Here is a 20220-nt window from a genome sequence, read left to right as displayed (position 1 = left end):
ATATATATCATACACATAACATATATACATACATATATCACATATAACGCACACACAAATTTATATATATATATATATATATATATATATATATATATATGTATATATATATATATGTATATACTATAAAGGAACCTTGTGTGTGCCTTAGAGAGAAAAAGAGAGAAAGACTGCCCAGACTGCTCAATTTTTACCAAGCTCTATTAGAAATTATAGCACATTAAGTTTTTTTTTCCATTATCACCCCAAACAAGGCACAGTGCAACTTTGATGTAGGAGGCTACTATGGGAGCCATAAGTTGCAGGGATACTATGTAGGGAGATGAGCAGCAAGATGTCTGTTCACATTACACTTGAACTTCAGAGGTACAGTTAGGAAAGCAGAATCCCGGAAGGGAATTCCAAAGTCTAGCAGTTCTGGGGAATAAAATATTGGAGTAAAAGGTTTTCTTACATCTAGGGATCTCTACTCTGTAAGGGTGAGATTGTCGGGTTTGTCGGGGTACTTACATCGAAAGGGGTACAAAGACTTGTAGTTCGTCGGAGGATTTACCATTAAAATACTTGTAGAACAAGCAGAGGGATGAAAAATTTCGTCGATGGGACAGATGTTGAAGCTTAGATGATAGTTCAGGACCTATCAGGTTGGTGACTCCCTTTTGAACAGTCCAGGAATGAGAAACTAGTAGCAGATGCACCAGCCCAAATGTGACAACAATACTCCATACATTGGCGAATGGTGGCCTTATAGAGGTACAGAATACTTTCAGGCTTTCTAGCACGGATAGAGAGCCCACCTTCTTCGCAGCAGCCCTAACAATGCTCTCATTGTATCTGTTCCAACTCATGTTCCCTGTAAACGTTAAGCCGAGGAGTTTAAAAGAAGTACTTTCAGATTATATATCTTTAGTTATTGCTATTGGTGGTTGAGAAGGTTTCTTCTAATTATTGAAAGAAACAAGCTTAATCTTGGCAGCATTGAATGTGACCATTCATTTATGTCCCCATTCCACTACAGATTGAATGTCTTCCTCTAGTGTTTCTGCCATTTCCTTAGATTGTTATCCGCTTGTGACTGTTATAGAGCGTGTTGTCATCAGCAAATATACTTATCTCAGAGACAATTTTATCAAGGAGGTCATTTATGAATATTAGGAATCATAAAGGTCCAAGGATAGACCCCTGAGGTACTTTCGCATTTATGTCATATTGTATAGATGTTCGACCGTCGAGGAAAACCTGGATTCTTCTCTTAACAGTAACCGATGTTTCGGTATGTAGTTTTCTCTCGGACCAACTTTATCAGTGCATATATTATAGTTCGTGAAATATGAGCGTGGTTACAGCTTAAGAAAGATTTATAACTTCAGCCATAAATCGTTTTTAATCAGTAACCACGCCTATATTTCACGATTTATACTGAAAGTTGTTGGGGTTTTTTTTTTTCGTCCCGTCGTTCGAGGGAAAATACGAAAGCAAGAAAAAAAAAGGGTGAGAAAAAAGAAATAAAAACAATTAGAAAATAGAAAATCGAAACAAAAATGTAAATAAAATAAAATTTGGACTAAGTTTCAACTTATAAATTAAACTGTAATCAAAATGTATTTATTTATTAGAATACACCTTTTGATAAAAATGACGTGGGGAATATGCTTCGCCAGTGTTTGTGCCTGCTGTTTATCTAGGTATATTACTAAAATATAAATATATAAAATCATAGAATAACCTCAGTAATTTAACTTTTCACATTAAAATCATTATTATTATCATTTTTCTAGGAGAGCGTATGCAGCATAAGCTTCACTTTAATTATCCTAATTTGTAAACCAATAATAATATTGAGCTCAATTTTCGACAGACGCCAAGACTTATTCAGTGGTATATATAAGGGGTAAAAAAAAAAGGAGTGAAATTTGAAAGAAATCAGAACTTGTCAATCGTAAGTTGATTTCAAATGTCTTGTACACACGCGGAGACATTTGTTTGTTGATATTAGTTAATTTTGACTTTTCATATGTAATTGACGTCGGCAAACCGATAACGTCTTCAGCTGAAAATATAGAAATTTTGCTTTCGGTTATGGTTTCGAATCTAGATGATGACACCTAAGTCATAGTTTTTTGTTTTAATTTTGAAATCAATTTTTTTATTCAGCGTTTTATATGAACAATAACACGTGAAAGAAAGAAATGTATGTTTTTTTTTTCTTTTTTAGCTAAATCATAATGTAAGTAAAAATTAGGTTTTAGAGACTAATGATGAAATTTATGTCACTAAATGATTTATGTGATTAAAGTAGGAATAAGCCGATAATTGACAATTATTGATATTTTTGTCATTTCTTTACTACAGGCAATAGGAGATAACTCGATTCGTGAGGTTTATTCGAATTTTAAAATCTTAATAAAAAGGTCCTAGTTAATTTTCAATACAACTTTAGTTTGAATCCTAATTTAGTTATGCAAATTATTGACAGTGAGAAAAATAAGAAAAATGCAAAAATTTGAGTAAAATTAGTGTGGTGGCAATAATACACCCCCATATATATATATATATATATATATATATATATATATATATATATATATATATATATATATATATATATATAATAGAGAAACAGAAGTTTATTAACACCTTAATAATAGTAATTATGAGATATAAAAAAAATGAAGTAGAATAGAGACCGCATATGATGACATCATCCTCGGCTGGTATTATAAAAATTCCCTCTCATTACCCAATCACCGCCCCCCCCAAAAAGAATGATTCCAAATAGCCGTGAAGGGTCAATGCGTATGGAAAGACCAAGGAGAGAGCACTGCCCAGATCTCCGTTGGACAAGTGCGAAGATAACTGGGACATTGGGGATTCTTATTGCTACTCAAATTCCAATGGACACCAATGGCCGCTGCTAGCGAGAAATCAATGGTAAGCGGCTGTTGCGATAATGCAAATTAATTTGCAAATGTTATCAGAAGAGGTTGAGAGACTTGTTGTTACTCAGCTTCCAGGGAACACCATAGGCTGTTTTCAAGGAGAGATTATTTATGATCTGTGTGAAAGCTCCTTGTGTGCCAATAATAATGAAGAAAACTCAAACTGCCATGCTAAATAAAAAAGCTATTAAAAGCCAAAGTGAACTACGTTGTAAGTGTCATAAAGTAAACTACGACTTTAAACGTAAAAAAGGGCCAATGTTTAACCACAAAAAAACTATAAAACCTTTTATTTATTGACTATTGACCTTAGCCTTTGAAAGACCAAGGCTATTGGTAGGAGGAAAACAGTCATCATGAAAGAGTTCCACAAACCTGCAGTTCTTGGAATAAGAAGTTGGGTTACAATAAGGTTTGAAAACAGTGAATTGATGGAGACTTCTCGCTCAACGAGTCAAACGAGCTGAAATAAAGGAAGTAGGGAATAGATCAAACAATTCTAAAAACACATGCTATCATAGTATTTCCAGAAAAGACTGAGACTAGCAACATTTTCTTTTCTTTTTTTTTACAGATTACTATGGTTGGTGTTGGTGCTTCTTTGCATGGGATTGATGTCTTACCAAATAATCGACCGTATTATTTATTATTACACATGGCCAGTAACGGTCAACGTCGAAGTGAACTACAACAAATCACTCGTCTTCCCGTCCGTAACGATTTGCAATCAAAATCAATTCAGGTAAGAAATTTCAATGAAAAAAGTTTTTAATTCTTTGTATCTTTTGTTTTAGATACGTCCACTCATTACTATAAAATCACTATAAAATTTAGATACGCCCACTCATTACTATAAAATATTTTTGTCCGTCAATTGCGCAGCTAAAATTTGAAATAACATTTTATTCGGCTATGTTACATATAATGTCTCGCCCACCGAAGTCAACGTCTTTAATTAATATCGTGTGCTTCCAGGACGTCATAAACAGTTGACACTGCGCACGTAGCCTGCAGATAAGGTTGTAACAACAAATAAATTTTAAATATATTCTTGGAACCGTCGCACCCAAAGTTGACGTTAATTAATCTAATAAATATCAACAGAGCAATCATAACATACAGTATCATCCACACCAACGCATCACCCCCCTCACCCCCCCCCAAAAAAAAACTATGAGAAACGTTTTCAAGGCAATCTCGTACTGTTGCGAATGGTTAAATCGCATAATCATGCCCCGGACATGTTCCGAATATTCGTTAATCGAAGAACCTATTAAACACAAACTTTGTTGAAGTAACTGCTCCCTGCAATTGTATACAGTAAAAAAGAGAGAAAATAAAGAACGAGGAGAGACACACTCAACAGGTGCCCTAAAGCACCAGAGTCTAGGCTATTAGTGAGGTGGCTATTTTCTGTTGGCTTGCATATGGTCATGAGCAGTTCTAGGACGTTTGCTCTCCCAGACCTTACATTCTCACTAATCGAGAAGTTAGCTTATTGCTAATCGCCTGGGACGTTGTTACCAGCGAATGCCGATGGGGTTTCTAAGGCATTTTTTGTAGTCTAGAGTGCCCTGTCTCTAGGGTGCTGGCTTTTGAAATCACACTTTTTGACTTTGTGTATCTTCCACCGTGGGAGAAGGGTGCAGTCAATTGGTGCTGTTATAGTGATTGTTGCCTTAATTTATTCGTTCGCAGAGACTGTTATGTTATGGCACCAATTAACTGCACCCTTCTCCCACGGTGGAAGATACACAAAGCCAAAAAGTGTGATTTAGTAGAGAACACTCTCTCCTAAAAAAACAAAAGAAAAGAAAAAAAAAACAGGATCATAATAAAGAAATGAAAAGGATTTGGTGTTGCTCATTTATATTTTTCACCGTCAATTTTGTTTTGATAGTAAACTTGTGTTAATAATTTGTGTCTCATTCAGGACGCATCATTCATTGTGTATTCTGTGATAACTGCCAAAATGTTTCCTTATTCGAAATAACCTGATCGCAACCAATAGGATTATTAAGCATGTTGCATATACTGTCTCATCCATCGACGCTGCCACCTTAAATTAACACCGTGTACATTCAGGATGCCATCTTTGTTTATAGCGCTCGCATAGTCTGCAGAGAATATTTCAACGGCAACAATATGACAGTTTTCATGTATTTATTTATCCATGGCAAACAAAGGAAAATATCTAGCAGTTACAAATAAGGACATTTTCTCTTGCGACGAAATGTTACTGTTAGACGATTTGGCCACACATTGACCAATTAGCATGCAAGGCGCATTGATTTCATCTGTCCTCTGAAGAATTACGTCCCGCCCTTTGTGAATCAAAAGAGAGAACACTGAAAGCAGTATGGAAAGATATCCCTTCTCATTTTCCCATTTCCTTGCCCATTGGAGGCTACAGTATCGACGGTCTTCGCAGGAAGATTCCTGTTGACCGACCTGCGACAGCCTAAAGAATATTTTTTCTTCATGTGAATTCCACTTAAATAAATTATTTCGTTGTTGTGTTAAAAGGTTTGGTTTTATTCTGTGCGACGTCTTCGTTACGTAGAACTAATGAATAAAAAATCTCGCAAATCTATAAATATTCCACGAACCGTTGTTTAAAAATTGCGTTCCTATCACCACCGCATCCACCACCTAAAGATAGTGAACGTTATTACTAAATTGTCACTGTACTTCTAACACACAAATAAAAAGCAACAGACTCAATAAATATCCCTGATGTATTACTTTAACATTAAAGCTGTAACTAAATGTGCTATTAATTCTAACGCGACTCAGTGCATTTCTATATGTTGTTTGAACGACATTCACTAAGCTTTCTTTGAATTCATGCAAAGCTCTCTAGACAACATCTCTTGTCACTTTGTCAAAAGATTTCTCCAAATCCACACACACACACACACACACACACACACACACACACACACACACACACACACACACACACACACAAAATATGTAACAGAGCGCGTGTGAAAATATCAGCTGCAGCTGGAGGATAGATGGTTAGCGAAGGTATTATTATTATTATTATTATTATTATTATTATTATTATTGGCTCACATTGAACTTTCACACAAGTCAACAAACGATCGGTTTAAAGACCTGTGGTGTTCTCTGGAAGCTGAGTGACAACAAGTCTCCCAAGACGTCCAGCTCTCTCCACCTTCTTCGATAGCACTTGCAGATAAATCTGCGTCATCGCAACAGCCGCATACCATTGATTTCTCGCTGGTAGTGGCCATTGGTTTATACTGGAATTTGAGTGGCACTAAGCTTCCCCATGATCCCAGTTCTCTTCGCGCTTGTTCAGCGGAGGTCTGGCCAGCGCTCTCTCCTCGGTCTTTCCATCCTCCTTGAACCTTCTCGGCTCTTTGGTATCACTTTTCTATTGGGGGGGCGGTGATGAGACAATGGGGGGATGCATGATGGTGGTGTAGAACTTGTTGATATGCAGCTTCGGCGTTCTTCATTCCCTCTAACGCTTCTTTGTTATATTGTCTTGTGTTATTCCCCACATTCTAGGGGTTTCCTTAATATTTCAGCCGTTTTCTTTATCGTTAGGCGTTGTATTTTTGCAGTTATTCCTCTGATTCCAATTTCTGACATTCTTTTTTCGAAGTTTTTCGGAATTGTTCCTAGTACTCCTACTATTATCGGTACTATTTTGATTTTCTTCATCATCCAAATCCCTTTTAACTCTCTGGCTAGCTCTGTGTATTTGCTTCGTTTCTCCTTTTCTTTCATACTCACCCTGTGTTCAGCTGAGACAGCAAAGTCTACGATTTGACAGGATTTTTCTTTCTTGTTAATTATTACGATATCTGGTCTTCTTGCTTGAATGGGTTTGTCCGTCTGTATGTCCATGTCGCATAGGATTTTGTGGTTCTCGTTTTCGAGTGCTGTTTCGGGTTTATGCCGTCTGTACGCTCAAAATGCAGTTGTTTGCATAATTTCTAGTGCACCGCCCTCCCCACTTGGTCATGCATGTTTTTGTATTCCTTTTGGGCCAGTTTGCTGCATTCACTTACGATATCGTTTATCGTTTTGTCTCTCTGTCCACATAGTCTGCATTTGCTGTTTTCTTGTGTTTTATCGATCCTTGCTTTGATATGGTTGGGTCTTATCGAGTTATCTTGTGCTGCAGTTATAGGTATTATTATTATTATTATTATTATTATTATTATCATCATTATTATTTTTGTTGTTATTATTATTATTGGTATTATTATTGTTATTATTGTTGTTGTTATTATTATTATTGTCATTATTATTATTGTTGTTGTGTTGTTATTATTATTGTTATTATTATTATTATTATAATTATTGTTATTATTATTGTTATTGTTTTTATTGTTATTATTATTATTATTATTATTATTATTATTATTATTATTATTATTATGAGCAGCAGCAGCGTTTATGCAGGTATGCAAATTAGCAAGTGTGCGTGATCTTCAGTCACAAGAAAAAGAAAAATAGGACATCATGTGGCCGAGAGAGAAGAAAAGTGTGCGCTGTGAAAGATGGACGTGTAAAGTCGAAGGCGAAGAATGTCTGTCTATGACCACCTTGAGGTCGGGAGAAAGAAAAACGCTAGCCGAGTGAGATGAACGTATGGTCCTTTGGTGGCAGCGAAAGACTTAAGCGAGTGTCAAGACGGGGTTTTATTAATCTCATGGCAGACGAAATTAATTATAAATAAAAAGAAAGCAAAAAAAAAAAAAAGCGGGCATTGTTTGGAGAGTAACAGAAATAAATTTCTTTTGCTAAAACAGAAAAAAAAAGCCAAGTCGGATTTTTCTTTCCTATTTATTTTTGTTTGTTTGTTCCCGCGACATTCCAATGCATGTTCTTTTTTACCAATGTTCTTTTCTCGCGTTTATCTCAAGATCAAAATAATATCAGTAGTATCTTGTTATTTTCTGCGTGACATTTGTTTATAAATGGCATTTGAAATTGCTGATGTCGACAAATCCTTACACTCTGATCAACACGGCATGTGTGTAAATTTATGTAAAGAAAGAAAATGACTAAATTGAGGCGGAAATAAACAGATACGCGTGTGTCCACCATCGCATAAGATGTTACACAAAAATCAACTGAGATGCTAGATTTTTGAAGATAATGTTCATATTTCTGCTTTTGGTCCACCGACTTAGTAGGATTTGTACCTTAGAATTCACCCTTGTCCGTTCGTCCCTTCGTTCGTTCCAAAAATTCTCAATTCTCATTACATTTTTCTGAAATTTTGTATGAAATTACAACTAGGCAAGAGAGGAAATGTAACATTCTCGGATTTTTGATAAAAATTTTGGTTACGTTACCAGGGGGTCAAAAAAGGTCAAACTGGCCCAAAATAGCACTTTTCAGGACATAGAATATTTCCCGACAATTAGATTTTGCTGTAAATTACCCAAAAGCAAGGCCCTGTGGATATGCATCTGGAAACGTAATATTTGACCCTAGGAAAATTCTGATTGCATCCGCAAGAGGTCAAAAGGGGCCAAAAGATGCCAAAAGGGTCAAAAATGGCACTTTTCGGGAGATAGAATCTTTTCCGCCATTAGATTATGCTGAAAATTACCCAAAAGCAAGACCACGTGATATACATCTTAAAACGTAATATTTGACACTGGGAAAATTTTGGTTGCTTTGTCAAAGAGTCAAAAGTGGTCAAAATGGTCAAAAATAGCACTTTTCGGTAATAGAATATTTTCCGACCGTTAGATTTTGCTGAAAATTATCCAAGAGCAAGACCACATGGATATAAACAAAATTAAAGTATTAGGTAAAATTCAGCTGTGGGTGACATTTTATCCTGGGAAAATTTTGGTTTCGTTCCCAAAGGGTCAAAAGCGGACAATTTTTTTTTTTTTTTTACTTTTCGGGAGATGGAATCTTTTCCGACCTTTTCCGGTTTTGCTGAAAATTAGCTAAAAGCAAGACCACGTGGATATTCATCTGTAAAGTGTAATATTTGACCCTGTAAAAAATTTTGGTTTCGTTCCCGGGGGGGGGGGGGGTAAAATGTGGATTTTCTGAAATCAAAATAAAAAATCTGGTTAATTTGTTTCTCTGTTACAGATAACATTTTTAGGTTATTTCCCTTTTGATTGTTAATTTTTTATTTCAATTTTAATATTGTTCCTATTTACTTGTCTCCCCATGAGGATAGAGTTAGACACAAGGTCAGTTATTAATGTGGGGAAAATCTCTGGAAAAGAAAAAAAATAAAAATTGCCTCCGTATAGAAGGATATTAATTTCTACGTTGAATTTGAACGAAAAATGATTTTTTGCCACTTATGCATTATACGGACGGTGCCATTGTTAGGGGTGATAACTCCAATTTCTTCTTGGAATAGTTACAAAACACTCACCTCCCATGTTAAATAATAGGCTTCTAAATAATAACACTAAAAAAAAACATATCACGCTTAAACTTTACATTTACCAAAAAACGTTATTGCATTGTTTTCCTGTCTAAATTTAATAAAACAATTTCTTCTTGGTCAAATAACACACAAAATAAATAAAAAATAATAAATAACACCAAAATACTTGAACACCAAAAGTTATTGTATAAAAATGTATCAAAATATGGTTGTAAAACATTTATTGAAAAAAACATTTTTTTAATTAAAACAACATTATTTTGGATAGGAGCAAAGTGTAGTATCTGTTCTGATACTACACATCCTCTTTTCTGTCCTCATTCAGTGGAGAAAAAATCTTTCTTGACTGATGCGATTTTTATTTCTGTTCCTTTCCCCACATTAAAAACCGACCTTGTGTCTAACTCTGCCCTCGTGGGGAGGCAAGTAAATAGGAACATTGGATTTTTGTTCAAACAATTTAACGGAAACTCATCATAAGAAAATAGAATTTAAATAAAAGTTAAAGTAACATTGAATTTTTCAAACAATTTTAAAACATTTTTTGAATTGAAGCATCATTGGATTTTTTTCAAACAATTTAACGGAAAGAAGTTGCCTTAAGAATAAAGTAGAATTTTAATAAAAAAAAATGTTTGAATTAAAGTAAAACTATAACAAAATATTGTTTTGATTATCGTCACTGTTGAGTTAGGTTGAAAAGTTGCGCCCCCTATCAGTCGTTCAATGAAACTAACAAAACAAAATGGCCCCGGCCGGATAATGCATAAGTGCCTTATATTTTTATACAATGAATGTTTTTACAATTTTATTTTGATAAAATAAATGTTATTTTGGTGCTTTTGTATTTAACGACTCACGCTATTTGTTAAATAGTATTTACAGGTTAAATTCAAGTTTTACGATATCACTTTTATTAAATTGTTAGGTGAAAGTACAGAATACTTACAAAGCACCCTCCCCTCCCCATGATAAATAATATTAATGTTACTATTTCAGCGCGGGCCATTATATGCAAAGTACATGTTATTTTGTCACATTTTGCTCGTAAACACAAAAATTTCTTTTTTATTATTAACTAATTTTCTATTTCCTTGTTCTTCGTAATTTTTGGATATGTTAGTATTTTCGCGATGAAAATTACGTAGGAACCATTTCTTTTACGTGAAATTCAATATTTCGTTCGCATGATGAATAATATAGAAACATCAATTGCCTGTTTACCGCAAAGTGTGGCTTGTTTTTTGAATTTGGCCTTTTTTCTCTTAAACATTTGGCCTTGAAAAATATTCATAGTCTGACAACTGTGTATCTCGGCCCGTGTCATACATAAGTGTCAAACTCGCTATAACTTACTCTTTATAAGTTATACTTTTTATTATTATTACAAACATAGTTTGACAAAGGCTTCCTTTCTAGGGCAATTGCTCTTGACATATCAAAGGCCTTTGACAAAGTATGGCATACGGGTCTACTTCACAAGATTTCCAGCTACGGTATAACTGGAAATGTTTTCTTAATCATTAAATCATTTCTCTCCGATAGGCTCATAAGAGTAGTGGTAGATGGACAAAAATCGGAGGCCTGCAATATAAATGCTGGAGTCCCTCAGGGGTCAATACTGGGCCCAACTCTCTTCCTGATCTACATCAATGACCTCCCTAAACACATACTTAAATCATTCGTTGACATCTATGCTGATGACACGACCATCTACGGCAACACATCAAAGGCTGTAAATGACGAAGTTCTCTCGGATTCTCTCTCCTCTGATCTCGAGCGCGTGGTTCAGTGGGGGAAGATGTGGCTAGTTACCTTTAATGCATCCAAAACCAAACTCCTATCCTTACATCATCAACGCTCTGATACCCAGCTGGCATCAATTGTGATGGATGGCTCTCGTCTGGGTGAGGCCCCGTGTTTTGACAAGCTTCTGGGTTTGACCTTTACTCCTGATCTGAAATGGAACACGTACATCAAGTCTGTTGCCAAGGTCGCAGGAAAGATGGTGGGATCCTTCTACCGCTCCAGAAGATATCTCACTACTGATGCAATTCTCTATCTATATAAAAGCCAAGTACAGCCAAGGATGGAATACTGTTGCCATATCTGGGCAGGAGCTGCTAAAAACAGCCTATCCTGCCTTGACAGAGTACAAAATAGACTTCGTGGTTTAGTGGGGGATGCCCTGTTCTCTACCCTGCAACCCCTCTCCCACAGAAGAGACGTTGCGAGCCTATCCTTGTTTTATCGTTATTTTCATGGCAGGTGCTCGTCTGAACTCCAATCTCTGGTCCCCCCTCGCCAATCTTTCACGAAAAACACCCGTCTAGCTGAATCCACTGTGAAAAATTTTCCCCACTCTATATCTGTGCCTAAATCAAAACGCGGATTTCATGAGCAAAGCTTCTTTCTTAGAACTGCACGCCTGTGGAACTCTGTTCCGTCTGCCTGCTTCCCTCCGGACTACAACTTGGATGTCTTCAAGTCTAATGTTAACAAATTCCTAATGAACCGCCCCCCTAATTAAACACTTCATAAAATCTCCTCACTAACGTAATGTACTTCCAATAATCCTTATCCCTGAGTGGCTTCCGGGCCTTGATAAGTGGTGATCACTGTGTAAAAAAAAAAAAAAAAAGTTTCAGTCGAGATAATCTGTTTTGAAGAAATGCCGAAATCATGTCACTCTAGATCATTTATGTGACTGAAATAGGAATTAACACCGCAATCCGGCAAATTATTCATTTTTTTTTTCATTTAATAACAAAAATTATCAGCATTACTCGGTTTTCTAAAATTTTCAAATTCCTTCTTTTTTATTTGAACAAAATTAAAATATTAGGTAAAATTCAGCTGTGGGTGACATTTTTCTAGAGATTGAAGGTACAATCTTCGGTGCAGACAATACTCAGAATACAATATAATTACGAATTATACAAAACTTCTGGCTGACAGAACGAGAACATGTTACTCTGTAGATTAAATAAAGAGTTCCGTTTGAAATTCCGTGCCGATTACCAAGTCCGACAGAAAGATTTCCAAATCAACAAGAGACACCTAAAAAAGGTTGGAGGTTACGTCCACCGAAACATTGTGAAAATAACAGTCAAGATCGAGAGAGTAGTCCGAAGAATTGAAATAATACGAATAATGTTTTTTTTTTGGGGGGGGGGGATTTTGATAGAAACAAATGAAAATATTCGCGCTTTAATCTTCATGGAACTTTCGTGATGGTTTTTATAATTTTAATGAACTTGTGATGATAAACTAAACGATGCCTTTTATGAATGCTGAATATTTCCACATAAAAATGCACCTTGTGTTAAACTCTGCCCTCGTAGGTAGACAAATAAATAGGAACTCAGCTAAGAATGTCGAAAAAAAATTGAACTGAAATAGAGTTTATTTCAAAGTAAGTCGTGTTATAATACAAGGCATATCGTAAGATTTTTTAAAACTCTTTTTGTTTTCACCATAAACAATGCATAATGTCAGTTAGACGTAAGAGACTATTATTCAGGATCATGTCTAACATAGGATTATTGGGAATTGAGTAGCGAGGTATTTGTTCACATTACATTTAAATTTCTGCTGTTGAGTACAGTCAGGGAAGCGGGAAACAGAGGGTGGTGGAGGGAGATTACAAAGTCTAGCAATCCGAGAGAAGAAACTATTAGAGTAAAATGCTGTCCAGTATCTATGGACCTTAACAGTGAAGGGATGTCGGATTAATTAGGAGTATGTGCGCCGGCGGGGGGCACAAGTGCTTTGAGTTCATCAGAGCACACACCATTAAAGTATTTGTAAAATAGGCACAAGGATACAACATTGCGGCGATGCTACAGAGGTTGGAACTTGACCGACAGTTCAAGATACATTCGATTTGAGACTGTTTTGAACTCTGTCTAAGAGGGAGAGACTAGTGGTAGATGCACCAGCCCAAATGTGACAACAATACTCCATGCATGAGTAAATGGTGGCTTTGTAGAGGTATAGGATACCATCTGGTGTGACCTATCATAGTAGAAGAAACTCATCTTCTTTGCAGCAGTCTTGGGAATATCTTTAATGTATTTGTTTCATTTCATGTTGCCTGTGAATGTTAAGCCGAAGTGTTTGAACGATAAGCTCTTATGTATGGTGTTATTTATTATGGTTGTCGTTGGTTGAGAAGGTATTTTTTGTAATTGTTAAAGAAAATTAAAAATTGTTAAGAGACTCAGAACCTGGTCAGTATAAATGAGTAACCAATTGAGAATACCAGATGGACGGCGACACCTCCCTGTAAAAAAACTAATAAATATAAATTCCCTCTCTGATCGAGATGGAATATACATGCGTCTGAGAACTGCTTTTTAATGTACTATACCTAGAAACTTTCTTTTCAAGAGGAAGTCAATTCAATAGGTATAGGATTAGTGTCGCGTTAGCAGAAGATAGTGGTATTTTTTCTTTCTTTCGTGATACGTTTTGATGGTTTCATTCCGGTACCTATGAGTGCATCGTGGCATTACCACCATATTGATGTCTTCTTCGTAGCTAGATTACTGTAAATGTTAATGTATCAAAAAGGTTGACCCATGAATAAATTTACAGATCCATTCAAGTATATTACACAAAATATTACACAAAATATTACACAAAATGTTACACAAAATGTTACACAAAATAGGGTTTTTTTTCCAAATAACCTGCCTTTTACCGCCCCGGTTATTTCGGAAATATACTCCCCCTCATCCTTTCACCGTTTACAATGATATCGGATTACCCTAAAAGTTTTAAGGCAATACATAAATTTTAAATAAGTATGTTTTCAATAAGAAAATTATCCAATGAAAGTATTAAAATTCATTAAATAAATAAGACATCGTATGAGAAAGAAAAATGTTTAAATTTAACATCATAGCAAATTTTAAACGTGTACGAATTTAACGGTAGTTGAGTTAGACTGATTAATATATATGCGCAATAATATTTACAAATATATTGTAACTGTTAAAAGCGATCCTATATAATATAAACTAAAGAGACCTCCAGAGCATTGCTGAAACCATCCTTTCTGGGTTCACTCACTCATCAAGTTTGGAATAGTTAATGCTGGCCTAATTCTGCATCCTACTTTGATAAACTATTACATGTCAAACGTTCATAAAAATAGTAAATTATTCCAACCGCAATTTATAAGCAATCATGTGAGATTGAATTTCTAGTATTTTTCTTTTTTCTTTTTTTTCTTTTTTTTTTTTCTTTGGTCGTTGGTATCTGACGTTGAGTTTTTGTATGACTATATCGCTATATTCTTACTAATAGAAGATTAATTCCTGCTTGTTAAGATCAAATATAAATCAGCTCTTGTGGAAGTTCAAGGGTCAGAAAAGGGTTCACCGACCATTGAGGAAAAAAAAATGCGTAATTACGTATTCTTTTATAATCAAACGGAATTTACGTTCCATTTCTTAATTGGCCCCAAATTAAGGTTTTAATTGTCATTGCTGTTGTTTAGTCGTGATTTCTGAAAATAATTCATCCTAATTATGCTATTCATGTCTCTAGTAATCAATTCTCATTCCTCAACTTAGAAATCAATCATAACATATACGTTGCGTCTGTTTATATATATATATACAGGGTGGTCACAAAGTCTGGCTACATAATCTACATTTGACCAACCAACTCTGGTGTTCTGACTTCCTTACTCCTCCCATATCTCCCACCATCCCTCAAAGACGATCTGCCTTCTTTGAATCTCTTATGCCACTCAAAAACTGATGCTTGATTCATATAAGATAATCCAAATCCTGTAGATTATGTAGCCAGACTTTGTGACCACCCTGTATATATATATATATATATATATATATATATATATATATATATATATATATATATATATATATATATGTATGTGTGTGTGTGTGTGTGTGTCCGTGTGTGTGTTCCACGTTTAAGAATTTTATTGTATGTCATTTTTCTAAAGTGTCTTCACGTCCAGATTGCATTTTTTTAAATTCATCAGCTGATACAATCAGACTTTAGTAGAGCGTGATCCAATTACTGCTGTAGTTGTTCATTTGGACCTGAAATCATAAAAATTGGTCAGTTATCTCATAAGATGTATAGCAATAACGTACGGAATTTTCAAGCGTCTCCGACAATTTTAAATGCCTTTACAAAAAAGTCCGGAAACGTATTGAAGGCACCTCGTATATATATATATATATATATATATATATATATATATATATATATAGAGAGAGAGAGAGAGAGAGAGAGAGAGAGACAATTATTATTGAATAGCACGGAATTATTCTGTTTTACACTTTTCCTTTTTATCTTCTCCAATCTTTTTGTGTTTTTCTCGAAATTGTATATGTTGGATCCATAATCGCGGGCGCTTTCGACAGAAGTACTTCTATCATCCTCAGGCATATTGTAGAAATAAATGTAGATTGTTTTTTTAATTTACATATATATATATATATATATATATATATATATATATATATATATATATATATATATATATATGTATATATATATATATATATATATATATATATATATATATATATATTTCCTAGTCACGTGGTAATTTGTTACAAGTTAGGTGGGCGGAATTTCGAAGAATTATGGTAGAAAATACAAGAGTATTGCAGCGTGAGAGAAATGTAAATAGGCTAAGAATACTCAAAGCATTGTACATTAAAACAAAGAAGCCTCAAATAAATAATATTAATTATGAGTGTAGCCGGAACATTTTGAAATGTTTGGGATAAATGTTTAATAATGTATATATGTGTTTGTATATATAAATGTGTTTAATGTATGTAAAAAAAAAAAGTCCGCCCACCTAACTTGTAACAAATTACCACGTGACTAGGAAAAATATATATATATATATATGTAAATTAAAAAAACAATCTACATTTATTTCTACACTATGCCTGAGGATGATAGAAGTACTTCTGTCGAAAGCGCTCGCGATTATGGATCCAACATATACAATTTCGAGAAAAACACAAAAAGGACTATTCGGAGATTGGAGAAGGTAAAAAGGAAAATTGTAAAACAGAATAATTCCGTGCTATTCAATAATATTTGTCTAAATGAAAAAATGCTGCCTAAATATATACACAATATATATATATATATATATATATATATATATATATATATATATATATATATATATAAAATGAAAATTACAATTGAATTTACCAAAATGATCAAAGATGGTAAAATTAAAATAAATTATAAATATTAAAGAATTAATATTTATAAACTTATCTCAGCCAGATATAAAAGCTCGATAATACCAAATAGGAAATAGAGCTTATAATATGAGCAAACAGTTAATGAAATATGTTAAAAAACACTTTGAAATGAGTTAAAAACATATTTAATTTGAAAAGGAAACACTAGATAAATGGATAATCCTTAATCCGCGGAGTTTCGAAGAAACGAGGTGCCTTCAATAAGTTTCCAGACAAATATATATTTATATCTATCGGTTTTCAGCCAGAAATTTGCTTGTTATGGGGTCAAAGTTCAACGATTTGACCTTTGAGAACTCTACAAAACTACTTCGCCAATTTTGGGTCTAAACACTTGAAATTTTAGATATATGTTACTTGGACATGTATGTAACTTTATAATTTGATTTGTACCCCAAACAATTGACGTTAAGGAGTCATAATTTGGGTCCAAGTTTTAAAAGATCTGCAGTCTCTACCAAATTACTCAGCCACTTAGACTAAACATTTGAAATGTTACATAAAATGGATTCAGACATAGGGCAAGCTTTATATGCCCTTTTTTTTCTGAAAATTTGGCTTCCAAGGGGTCAAAGTTCAAAAGATTTTACCTTTGCAGTCGCTTGCAAACTATTAAGCCAATTTCGGGTCTAAACATTTGAAATTTTACATAAAGGATATTCAGACATGTAGCAAGCTTTTTCATCAGTTTTTGGGCGAAAATTTGGCTGCCAAGAGGTCAAAGTGTAAAGAGTTTACCTTTTCAACTCTACCAAACTCCTTCGCCAATTATGGGTCTAAACACTTGAAATTTTAGATGTAGGTTACTTGGACATGGTTCAAATATTTTAATTTAATTTTCGTCCAAAACAATAAATGTTAAGGGGTCAAAATTGGAGTCAAAGTTAAAAATAAATTTGACGTCTGCAGTCTCTACCAACTTTTCTCTATGTTAGTTAAGAAAGGCTATTATATAGAAAGGCATTACTGTACATATTCACACTTTTTAATATATACATATGCACATAAAGTTATGGACAGTACATAGGGCCCGAGCAAAGCCGGGCGGAACTGCTAGTATATCTATAAAAGTGAAAATGTGTGTGTGTGTGTGTGTGTGTGTGCGTGTGTGTGTGTGTGTGTGTGTGTGTGTGTGTGTGTGTGTGTGTGTGTGTGTGTACATTTCCCTACCAAATAGTTCTGTCAATTTTCGGTCTACAGACTCGAAATTTGACATTCGGTGTATTGAAATTTGGGAAAATCTTTTTTAACTGGGTTTCGGCCTGAAATTTGGCTGCTAAGAGGTCAAAGTTCAACGATTTGACCTTTGAGAACTCTACAAAACTATTCCGCCAATTTGGGGTCTAAACACTTGAAATTTTAGATATAGATTACTTGGACATGGATCTAACTTTATAATTGAGCTCAAAAAAATAAATGCTAAGGGGTCATATTTGGAGTCAAAGTTTTTAAAAAAATTGACTTCTGCAGTCTCTACGAAATTACTCAGCCAATGTTTGGTCTAAACATTTGAAATTTTTACATAAAGTGTATTCAAACATAGGACAAGCTTTTTAATCGGTTTTTGGCCGAAAAGTTGGCTGCCAAGGGGTCAAAGTTCAAAAGATTTGACCTTTGCGATCTCTAGCAAACTATTAAGCCAATCTTTGGTATAAAGATTTGAAATTTTATATAAAGCGTACTCAGACATGTAACAAGCATTTTAATCAGTTTTTCTGAAAGTTTGGCTGCCAAGAGTTCATGGTTAAAATGCAAACTATCAAATTCCTACGCCAATTTTGGGGCTAAACACTTGACATTTTAGATGTAGGTTACCTGGACATGGGTCAACAATAAATGTTAAGGGGTCAAAATTGGGGTCAAAGTAAAAAAAATTTGTACCTCTGCAGTCTCTACTAACCTTTCTCTATAGCAGTTAAGGAAGCCTATTATATAGAAAGCCATTACCGTACATATGTACACTTTTTAATATATACATATGCACATAAAGTTATAAAGAGTACATAGGGCCCGAGAAAAGCTGGGCGGAACTGCTAGTATATATATAAAGTGAAATTGTCTGTCTGTCTGTCTGTCTGTGTCTGTATATTTCCCTACCAAACTACTCTGTCAACTTTCAGTCTACAGACTCGAGATTTGACATAAGTAGTATTGAAATTTGGGAAAATCTTTTTAATCGGTTTTCGGCCAGAAATTTGACTGCCAAGAGGTCAAAGTTCAACGATTTGACCTTTGAGAACTCTATGAAACTCCTTCGCCAATTTTGGGTCTAAACACTTAAAATTTTAGATGTAGGTTACTTAGACATGGATCAAACTTTTTAATTTGATTTGAGCCCGAAACAATAAATGTTAAGGAATCAAATTTAGAGGCAAAGTTTTTAAAAAATTAACTTGTGCGGTCTCTACTAAATTACTCAGCCGAATTTTGTGTCTAAACATTTGAAATTTTACATAAAGTGTATTTAGACATAGGACAAGCTTTTTAATAGGTTTTTGACGGAAAATTTAAGCTGCCAAGGGGGAAATGGTCAAAAGATTTTACATTTGTGGTCTCTAGAAAACTATTCAGCCAATTTTGGGTCTAAACATTTGAAATTTTACATAAAGGCTATTCAGACATGCAGCAAGGTTTTTAATCGGTTTTTGGACGAAAATTTGGCTGCCAAGGGTCAAAGTTGAAAGAGTTGAGCTTTGCAGACTCTATCAAACTCCTTCACCAATTATGGGTCAAAACACTTTAAGTTTTAGATGTAGTTTACCTGGACATAAGTCAAACTTTTTAATATATATATCTATACACATATGCACATAAAGTTATGCACAGTACATAGGGCCTGGGCAAAGCCGTATATAATATTAAGTGTAAATTTTTATATAAAAAATGAAGCAATAGACAACACTGGGCTAATCTTTGGGAATATTATGTAAATAGTGTGTTGTTTAAAAGTAGATGCATTTGATTGTGATATACTTGTCTACTTTTCAACGCTCAATTTATTTGTGCGAAAATTTGATATTCAGCCAGTCGTTTAACTAAATGCTTACTCTAATAGATATATAAGTACGCTGATTTTTATTTATTTAATGTTTGTAATTTCCTTAATTAATTCATATGCATGTTAAATGTACTTGCATGTGTTTTTATGCATATATCAATAAAACATTGCAAAAAATGAATATGAAATTCTGTAAAATCCAATGCCATGTTAAAAATCTTTTTTAATGGATCACTACCCTTCCATTAAAAAGGGGAATTTTTTACGTGCCATTTGATTTTGCTGAATTGTATATAGGTATTAGCTATTTCTTTAAATAGGTAACGTTTGTGTGTGTGTGTGTGTGTGTGTGTGTGTGTGTGTGTGTGTGTGTGTGTGTGTGTGTGTGCATCTCTTAAAGCGTATATCATTATTTTGTAAGATTCTATACTCTTCATATTTATTGTAATTTATACAGATTTCGCATTTATTGTTACAGAGATAATTCTGTATTGAATATACATACATATATGTATCTTTTCTACCAGACTATCCATTCATGTGTAATCACCTTTTTCTTCCCTATATTCCTTCTGCTTCACTTTTTTGTTT

The 20220-nt window shown here is 34.3% G+C and overlaps 1 protein-coding gene across 1 annotated transcript in view; it reads left to right on the top strand.

Annotated features, from left to right (window-relative positions):
* The window catches only part of LOC145291039 (uncharacterized), a 132555-nt gene that overhangs the window by 52903 nt on the left and 59432 nt on the right, over positions 1 to 20220 (top strand). Inside the window, exon 2 of the mRNA XM_080136547.1 lies at positions 3514 to 3681. Coding sequence (XP_079992673.1) covers positions 3514 to 3681 — 168 coding nt within the window. The remainder of the gene's footprint in view (positions 1 to 3513; positions 3682 to 20220) is intronic.

This window comes from Euprymna scolopes, chromosome 2 (genome assembly GCF_053919585.1).
Source record: "Euprymna scolopes isolate OS-2025 chromosome 2, ASM5391958v1, whole genome shotgun sequence".
NCBI lineage: Eukaryota > Metazoa > Mollusca > Cephalopoda > Sepiida > Sepiolidae > Euprymna > Euprymna scolopes.
This window is presented reverse-complemented; position numbering and strand designations above follow the sequence as displayed.